At 33.8% G+C, this 9,979-nt stretch overlaps 1 protein-coding gene across 1 annotated transcript; it reads right to left on the reverse strand.

Annotated features, from left to right (window-relative positions):
• Positions 1-251: 251 nt before the first annotated feature.
• Positions 252-9,435, reverse strand: LOC113766386. Its single transcript, XM_027310582.1, has 7 exons — positions 9,360-9,435; positions 4,287-4,387; positions 2,893-2,957; positions 2,371-2,521; positions 1,708-1,777; positions 553-600; positions 252-403 (listed from the first exon to the last, which is right to left on the reverse strand). Exons 1-7 carry the CDS (start codon positions 9,433-9,435, stop codon positions 252-254), a joined length of 663 nt encoding a protein of 220 aa, XP_027166383.1.
• Positions 9,436-9,979: the final 544 nt, after the last annotated feature.

The following is a 9,979-nucleotide window of genomic DNA, read 5'->3' on the forward strand; positions in this document are numbered from 1 at the left end:
CTAAAAGACTGTTTCAATCCATATAAGGATTTTTTCAGACGACAAACCAACCGCGAATTTTCCTTCTAAACAACAAAGCCAGGAGGTTGTTTCATATATACCTCTTCTTCTAAATCTCCATGTAGAAACGCATTTTTCACATCCAACTGATGCAATGACCAATTATAGGTTGTTGCCAAAGAGATAAAAAGACGAATAGAGGTAATCTTTGCGACATGAGAAAATATTTCTAAGTAGTCTATTCCATACACCTAAGTAAATCCTTTAGCTGCCAGACGAGCCTTCAATCTATCAATAGAACCATTAAGCTGAACTTTAATAGTATACACCCATTTACCAACAGGCTTAGGGACAAGATCCCAAGTACCATTTTGCTCCAAAGCAGACATCTCTTCTTGCATAGCTAATCTCCAACCAGGCTGATTGAGAACATGGGTAATATACTTAGGAATGGAGATAGAATCAAGTGAATCAACAAAATAAGAATATGACAGAGAGAGACAAGAATAAGAAACAAAATTAGAAATAGGATGAGAATTAAATACCTCTTACCTATGCGTAAAGCAATAGGAAGATCTAACTCATAAGAGGGCGTCATACCTGGATTTGAAGATTGAGAGTTAATTGATGAAGTGCATGACATATCAGAAGCTTTCTCAACTATGGAACGACAAAAGTAAACTTGAAAATTAGGACGAGATAATCGAGTTGCGGAATCTGGTGGACTAGATAACTCAGGTAATAAAGAGAAAGGGACTGGTAAAATAAGAGAGGGAAAAGAGAGACACTGGTCTAACTCACAAGGCATACCTTGTTTCATAAAATAAAGGGTGGATTCAAAGAAAGTAACATCAACACAAGTAAAAAATCGATTTAAAACTTGACTGTAATATGTATACCCTTTTTGCGCTCGTGCGTATCCTAAAAAAATACATTTAATAGTACGAGGATCTAATTTATCCATCTCAGAAATAAGTTGATGAACAAAACACACACATCCAAAAATACGAGAAGATAATTTAAACACAGGTTCATGAGGAAAAAAATGAAGTGAGGTAATTGACCTCCAAAAATATTAGATGACATGCGATTAATTAAATAAGATGCAGTTAGAATTACATCATTCCAAAATTGTTTGGGCACATTCATGTGCAACAAAAGTGTTCGAGCAATTTCGATTAAATGTCTAATTTTTCTTTCCGCAGCTCCATTCTGTTGTGAAGTGTGGGAATAAGAGGACTGATGAATAATACCGGACTTAGTCATAAAAGTATCAAAAGGAGTGAAAAAATATTCTTTCACATTATCACTGCGAAGTATACTATAGGCACACCAAATTTATTCTTTATTTCTGTAACAAATGCAGAAAAAATGGAATATAATTCTAAACGATCTTTCATTAAATAAAACCATATAACTCTGAAAAAATCATCAATAAAGATTACAAAATATTTAAAACTTAACTTTGAAGTGATTCGGCTAGAACCCCAAACATCAGAATGAACTAACAAAAAGGGTTCAAAAACCCATTTATTGACTCTAGGGGCAAAAGAAACACAATGATGCTTCCTTAACTGACAGGACTCACATTCTAATAAAGACAACTGACTCAAAGTATGAACCAACTTTTTCAAAATTTGTAGAAATGGATGACCCAACGACAGTGAATTTCAAGAGAAAAAACAGTAGTAGGACATGCAATCGAACCATTGGGGTTGAGAAAATAAAGACCATTATACTCATGCCCTCCACCAATCGTTCTCTTTGTCTTCAAATCCTGAATGACAACAAAATCAAGAGAAAAAAATTTCTGAACACTATAGAAATTTAGTAAGCTTACTAACAGACATTAGATTAAAAGACAAACTGGGTACGTAAAGAACAGAAGACAACGGAAAAGATGGATTAATTTCTACAGTACCTAGTTCTTTAATTTTAGTGTTAGATCCATCGGCTAAAGTACAAGAAGCAAGTATACTAATGCCATTTCTAATGTGGTTTCTCGAGGGCAAGGGTTCAACGCTAACCAAACATACAGGTCCACCTCATATAAGAGTTCAGACTCAGTGATAACAGATGTAAAGTCCTTTTCCACATCATCACGGGACCTATACCCAGCACAAGATGTGTCAACTGGGAAGACTAAAATGTAATCAGAGTCAGCAACAACATGATTTTCATAAGCCATATCAGAAATCATGTAGCAGGTCTATAGCAACTTAATCATCATTCTAGGGGCTAAAAAATTATTTATAGTACCAGTCCTGTTTCACTTTCTTGCAAAATCTCTCTTGGGACTAAAACTCAGACAAAGGTTATGGTCCCCTTGTGGAAATTTTTGCAATAGATAACTCAAATAGTAAAACTTACCTGATTCTTGCAATAGTCCTGACATGGCCAGTGCCCATGTATGCATTCTGTGCTGGTCATGACATTCAAGCACCCCTCTCCGCACGCACTTTCAGGGTTATCATATTTATAGACACAAATGGCCACATCATCATCCTTCAGCTTCTTTGGTCTGAGAGCAGAAAGCAGTACTTTAATATGTGATTTCAAAGGCAAATAATTACAAGCAGGAATAAACGTCCAGCTAAAATCCAAAGCTACTTCATTACATTTATCCATCCTTAACACAAGTGGTGCGTGCTTGCAATGTTACATTAATTTGCAAACTAAGATTGGTAAAATGAAATTTTGATGAGTTTTCTTTGCGTCCCTAATTTTGCCCATTAAAGATGTCCAGAAGCAAAGTGTCAGTAATCTAAGTAAAAACCATACAAGCAATCACATACCATAAGAAGGAGAAGAGTAGACAAGCTCTAAATTTACCACTCGGTTCAACAGAGTAAATATCACTCAGCAAGGAGCACAAACAATGTGAAATCTTACTTTCGGCCAACAAAATCATTATGGTAAATATGGGTGAAGGATGATGGTCCCTTTGGAAGTTCAACCTACAAAACAACATTCACTTATTAAACATTTAAACATGACAAGTTATAAACCATATACAATCACCAGAAAGTTCTAGGACGTAAATCAGTGGCTTACTCATGACATAACATTTTCTTCAAGGCATGAGCTAAACAAAAAGACCTTAAAATGCAACTGAAAACAATTTAAGTCTAAAAACACTTAATGAGACAAAAGTAATAGATGCATTTTTCTAGTAACTTGCTTAAAAGGTGTAGATTAGGTTCCAAAAGGGCACAAGGCAGCAACAAAGCAAGAGTTAAAACATGGCTTCCATCAACCAATCTGTCTGACAAAACTTTCACACAAAAGCGGAATTTTAGAAATTAAAAAAAAAAATAGCAGAATTTTGTGTTGACCTTCAGTGCAGTAATTTCAACTGCCAATATATGCTGCAAATCTATGACATCTTTAACATAAGCAACAAAGGCTCAAAACCAGATTGGAACTAGAAACAATTTTAAACTCCAATATATCTTTAATGACCTAAACTCTCTATCAGTAATCTTCCCACCTCATAGCAGTTGAAGTGGGAATTTCATAACACCACAACAAGATTTGAAGCAAAATGTCGAACAGAATTGTGGAATTGAAGAGAAAAACTCAAACTCAATTTCACATAAAAATGTCCACCAAAGAAAAACCAGTATATAAAGTAAAAAAGTACAATTTTCCTACATACCACAAAAAATAAGAGAATTTCTTAATTTGTTTAAAAGGAAAACCTTGCATACCCAGCAGAACTATGAAACAAATATTAAATAAACCATATTATTACATTGGAAGAAAGGTCAAGACAAAACAAAATTAGTAGTTCTACCTTTTTCAAGAAAGAAATATTTATATTCTAGATGGTCCATACATTCACCTACTATTCTTTCTAAGCCAAAACTAAGAGGCTATCACACAATTAGTCAGCAAAATTTCGGAATCTTGATTATCTTTTGACAAGTTCAATTAATATCCCAAAATCTTGAACGAATCCCAACTCCTAATTCCAAGATTGACTATTTCTAAGAATTCAATTTTTGTAACTGTTAAAATTAGTTGTCCTCAGAGTTGTACAAAGAACACCAGATATGAAAATTAAAGCAGTTCCTTCTGCATCACATAGACAGATACCGCTTAAGTCCAAGGGTCAACGGAGGGCATGGTTAATTGAGAAAAATTGTTTCAATTCCTAATGAATCTAATATACAATAAGCAAACTAAAGTATATCACACGCCATATCCTCAAAAATCAGGAAAAAAAAAACTATTCTAAAATCAAACGCAGAAAGACAGTTGCAAGAATTACAAATAGGTGAGACCTTCTTACGATGCCTCCTAGATCGAGTTGAAATGTTGGAAGGAGGAGCTCTGTAAATTTCCCTAGAAAGTTCCTTCAGATTTTGTTTCTCCGTTGAGAAAGCTAAAAGTACACTAATCTCTCATAAATTAAGAAGCATTATTAGGAAGATAGGAAAAATATGAAGTTTGCGGGTCAAGCTGAGAAAATGTAGCAGGTGGCAGAATCGCACTATCAGGAATAAAAGGGCAAACATATCTATGCAGTAGTGTGAGTGGAGACCTATAGGATATATATATATCATACAGTCTGAATACTTGCGTTCGTATAAGCGTTTTCTTAGATATTGAATTAATACATAGAATGAAACACAAACGAACGATATGGACACTTTCAAATCAAAGATACTGGCACCCCTCTGTTTGACGTAATTCTTGAGATATTAATTATTTGAGCCACAAGGCGCATCTAGGGACCAAGGTCCCTGCATCTTAGGCTTAAGGCACGACACTTGCTTTTTCACATTAGATGTGCATAACTAATAAATGAACCCAAAAAAAAAAACAGCATATGCAATATTCAATCATTCACAATAAGAGCACAGAAAATAAAGCATCAATAACCAACCTCAAAAAACTAAGCACGTTTATATAAGAGTCATAAACATATTAACACACCATCATAGTCACAATAAAGAATGTACATCAACCCGAAACAACATGATGAAAAGTAGATAATATTAAGAAACCACTAAAGATTTTGAATAATCATCTCAATGAGCCAACTCTAAAATTAAAGACTCAACAAAAAAGGAGAAAAATGAAAAACTGCGTTCCTAAGAGCTTCTTTCTCCCAAGCCAAAAAGATGTGAGCTTTCTTACAATTTCCTATATCAGAAAGTATGTGCAAAAATTGCCCCTTGCTGTGCCTCCATGACACACCTTTAATAATTAGGGTTTTTATCGGTTTATTCCCTTAAACTATACCCCAACTATCATTTTAGTTCCTAACGTTAATTTTTAGTCACTTAAGTTCTTGGACTAACGGTCAAATGAGAAGGCATTTTATAATTCACGTAAAAAGACATGTTTAGATCCAACTTAATTATAAATGGACAAATATAGCCATAAATTGCCCTGCTAATATGTGAGAATTGCTTCAATTTGGAAAAATTCGCATGTTCTTATAATTTGGAAAATTATGAAAAGAAAAGGAACACTAGGGAAATTTTTTTTACTAACATATCACTTGAGAAAAAATAGACCTTATAATGGAATAACTATAAAATTTTCCTTCTAAGATTGTCTTTGCTCGATGATGTGCAAACAGGTTATAAAATTTCACACTTCGATATCATCATATTTGCAATGTTTTGACAAGGTATTGCGCAAAATAAAAAATTTTGTAAACAATTTAAGAAAATAGAGGAGAGAAAAGCTTTCTAATCCTTGTTTTATACTTAAAGTACAAGGAGAGGGTATTTTTGTTATAAAATTTTTCACTAAACTTTAGTTAGTTAGCAGGGCAATTTATGGGTATATTTGTCCATTTATAATTAAGTTGGATCTAAACATATCTTTTTAAGTAAATTATAAAATAGGGGTTTTATCAGTTTACCTCCTTAAACTATACCCCAACTATCAGTTTAGTCCCTAACGTTAACTTTTAGTCACTTAAGTCCTTGGACTAACGGTCAACACCATTAGTCCAACGACTTAAGTGACTAAAAGTTAACGTTAGGGACTAAACTGATAGTTGGGGTATAGTTTAAGGAGGTAAACTGATAAAAACCCTAATAACTATGATAGATAAGCCAAGGTTAAATTCAGAAACCACTTCAGATACTTAAGACAACACAACTAATGTGTACTCGGATGCAAGCTAACCTTGAGACCAAACAGTTAGTAAATAAAACAGAAAAAATAACACTTTAACTAAGAGAATATCCACAAGCCTAACTGTAATGACATGCAGAATTGCTCTTACATTAGTTTGAAGAAACATAAAGTGAATGGCATGCAAAAAAAAAATAAAAATGTCACTATTTAAAGGCTTGTAGACAAGGAAGTGGTCTAATTTGTTTCAAAAGCAACAGGTGTTAAAATCAGGACTAGCCAGGGCCACGACATGGTCCATAGCAGTGTCTAGGTTCTCAAAAACAAAAAAGTTGTAATGAATTTCAGTTATTTTGCTGCGTGTGGAAAAGGACGAAAACTCAATATCCAAATTCATTCGACATTTGCACCAGTGAGTGAAAAATGATTGTTGGAAAAAGAAAAGTTTAAAGACTGCTGATGATTGTGCTTTCTAAAAGGCCCTAAAGAAAAATTGACAAAGATGCACAGACTATTTACTATCTATGGTCAACATCGTCCCATGAAGAAATAAAACATTGATGATATTCAGCATCCACATTGCTTCTTTCCTTATTGCAATGTAGATACCTCACTAATCAATATCTCAGTAATTAATTTAAGGATCGGAAAAGAATCTAAAATGGCTTCAAACCTATTAATGTTAATGGATATCAAATTTCACAAAATTTGAGGACTAAATCACATTTCAAGAATCTTATCCCATATTTTCATCTTCAAAAAAAAAAAAAGAAAGAGAAACCATGAAACTCAACCTCAAACCAGCCATCTACCTGATGGCAGTTTGTTATTCATATTAGATCATCTGTTTCTAATTCAAAATACCCCGCATGGCATTTGATTCACTACATCTTGGCCATATCTGCTTTTCAACCGAGAAACAATTCTTAATAACACAAGTAATTCATTAACTTCTTTTCCAACAGGCATCGTCTAAACTTGACTAAAATGTTTATCTAAGAAGGGAAATCAAAAGAAACACATGAAGGCATGTGGACAAATATTATTCTCTCGGAAGAAGAAAGTATACTTTTCAATTCCACTACATTAATAGCAGCAGCAAGCAGAAGAAATATCCAACTGGGATGGCATGATTGATAAGTAAATCACCATGTATCAGAAAACCCAAAGCAAATATCATAATTAGGATTCACATTTAGATATTCTATTATAGAATATCTAAAGCAACTAATTCCATGCTTGCCATTTGCAACTTACTAAATAATAGGAGTGTCGAAGAGGATAAAAGAAAGTTTAGGGACAACAAGATTTTCCAAAGAAGAATACTCTTCTTCATCTTCATCATACTTGTGGAAGTGCACAGCTCATCTTCTAAAACTTTCATGCTGAACAGTTAATCAGTTTCCTCAAAGTACAACCCAAAAACCCCCCGTATATGTAGAAGAAGTTCCTGAGAAGGTCAAAGAAAGAACTTCTTCTTTCAACGTGAGGAAAATTCCATTCCTTTTATAAGATGATTTTTTATTCACAAGAAAATGTTATCAACCATCTAAAACTGGAATAGCTTAAAATGACTAGCATGGAAGCAAGGCTCCAAAAGCATGACATAGACTAACTGCATTTACCTTCATTTAAACATGAAATTGAACAAGTTGTCCACCAGAAAATGCAAAACGTATTTAATTTGGTATGGGCAAGTACAAGGGCAACAAACTCAAGTTGTCAAAGTAACCATGATACCGAAAATTTCAAAACCAAAACTAACTGGCCTAACATTTGCAATCTAATTACAGAACACAATTCGTCATGTTCCCAAACCTCTGGACTTCATGTCAACTATTCATCTTGCCTCATCTAAATCTCTACTCACTCTCCTTGTTAAACCGATATAAATGTTACAGTTGACATTTACACATCCAAAAAAAAGTGTTACAATTAGCAGATTAATTTGATTGCTAACTTGAAAGTCTGCGAACTTGTCAGGATTTGAAGATGTCTATATACATAAGAAGAATCTCAACTAACTCATAACAAGCGGCTACTTATAACTAAAACATCCATCCATTCAATATTATAGCTAATTTTGATATTAATGGACAAGAAGATTTAATTTAGTTATAGTATTTTGCATTCCTCTTTCTGCTGATAGTTATGGAAACTCTTTTATAGTTAACCAAATATAACTTTAAAGAAATAAATGGATAACTAATCCAATTTTGAAGCAGAACATCAGATAACTCAAAGATGAAATAGGGAACCAGCCTGTATGCACAAATTTTGTTGCCTAAAATAAAAGACAAGAAAACTTGCACAAATTTATTGAATTAAATAATAAGTAGGTTACAATCTCTGAAAATTATTGAATCAAAGAAATTAATCCCCTGATTCTTCTCTTCGAATGGCTTCAATCGAAGGTCCCAAAAAGCTTATTCTCCGATTGAAGGAGTGGTTCTTACAATTTTGGCGTAGAAAACGATTGATTTGATGGTAGCGTCAAACACTTGGAACTCTTAAGTCTTCAACACCAATGGTAGGAGAATTTATTTGGCTTGATTTGGACTTGGATTTCAGAAAAAAAAAAACTCTTGGGAGAATTTGACAGAGTTTCTCCGAAAGTTAGGGATGTTTTTATCTCTTTTTGTCTTGAGGGAAGACCTCTATTTATAGCCAAAATATGTAGGCTAAATCTTCAAGAAAACCCTCAGAACCTTCCTGCATTTTGGATCACTTGTCCCTCAAGAAATCCATTTAACTTGGGCTTAAATAATGAACCAATCTAAATAGTTCCTTGTGAACTAATAAATTAATTAATTCACTTTACTTTGAGTGGGCATTACAAATTTAATTTGATTTAATAGCCCATTTAATATTGCCCCAATTTGCTAGTCCAAAACATAATGGACTTCTATAATTTAATTTAATTTAATCAAGGTCAATTTAATTTAAATAAATCTTGAATAAATAAATTTTATTTGTCTACAAATGCCCCCACTTCAAGACTTGGTGAAGCATTGCATGCAGTCGCTAGAAGCAAGACTTGAAGTATCAATCTTTTTACCGTTCACTTAAAGTCAAACCAAATTAAATACTTCAAGCGTTCGGCATATGATGATCCGTTTTTTTTGTTTAGCAGAGAATCATTCATATCAATTGAAGAATTGCATCTCAAATTCCAATTGGGTAGGCAATTGTCACGAGTCTCCACTTTGAATCTTCCAATTCTTAATTTAGTAGTCTTTGGAAATGCCGCCCCGCAATACCAGACCATAGCTTTAACCAGTCAAAATTAGAAACTCCCATCTCGTTATGCGATGCGGGCTTCTGCGTGAAAACCATATGCCGAAATTTGGAGTTTGCTCTTAGGTCGCTGACTACCAAATCTTGTTTTTGGCACTTGGCAAAATGGAATTTGCAGAGTTTCAACACTTCCTAAATCGAAAATGTACTTCCAAAACAAATGTTGGCAACCTCTGAATGCTGAATTTCAAGAGCTTCCTAAACTGACTTCCAGCTTTTGAAGTTAATCTTAGGAACCAAATTCATGTGATTCCAAAAAGTTAAATGGTAATCACTGAATTTAGTAGCTGCCCAAAATTTAAAACTTCTTAAAATGATTCCTCCAAGCACCTTATAAAGCTGCACAAGACATGTTTTTGTCTTGAAGCTGTGACAAACATCTTTACTGAAGACTACCACAATATTTGAGGAAGAAACATGTTTTACACGTGCACCCTGAAGGTAATCATCTTTACTGCCTTTGGAAGACTACATGTTGGTCGAGTAACAGATGTTCGCCAAATTTCATTGAGATCTGTCAAAACTTGATTTATTTCCACCTTGGAAAGAAAGAAAGAGAAAAGAGAAAAAAAATGTTTTCTTT

Source organism: Coffea eugenioides, chromosome 3 (genome assembly GCF_003713205.1).
Source record: "Coffea eugenioides isolate CCC68of chromosome 3, Ceug_1.0, whole genome shotgun sequence".
NCBI lineage: Eukaryota > Viridiplantae > Streptophyta > Magnoliopsida > Gentianales > Rubiaceae > Coffea > Coffea eugenioides.

Excerpts from the sequence above, each read along its gene's own strand:
- LOC113766386 (XM_027310582.1), bottom strand. The coding sequence starts at position 9,435 with ATGGTTTTCACGCAGAAGCCCGCATCGCATAACGAGATGGGAGTTTCT. Across the intron at positions 2,522-2,892 it reads AATGATTTTGTTGGCCGAAA|ACCAAAGAAGCTGAAGGATG; the intron begins GTAAGATTTCAC and ends TTCTGCTCTCAG. Across the intron at positions 1,778-2,370 it reads AGGACTATTGCAAGAATCAG|GATTTGAAGACAAAGAGAAC; the intron begins GTAAGTTTTACT and ends GTTGTCATTCAG.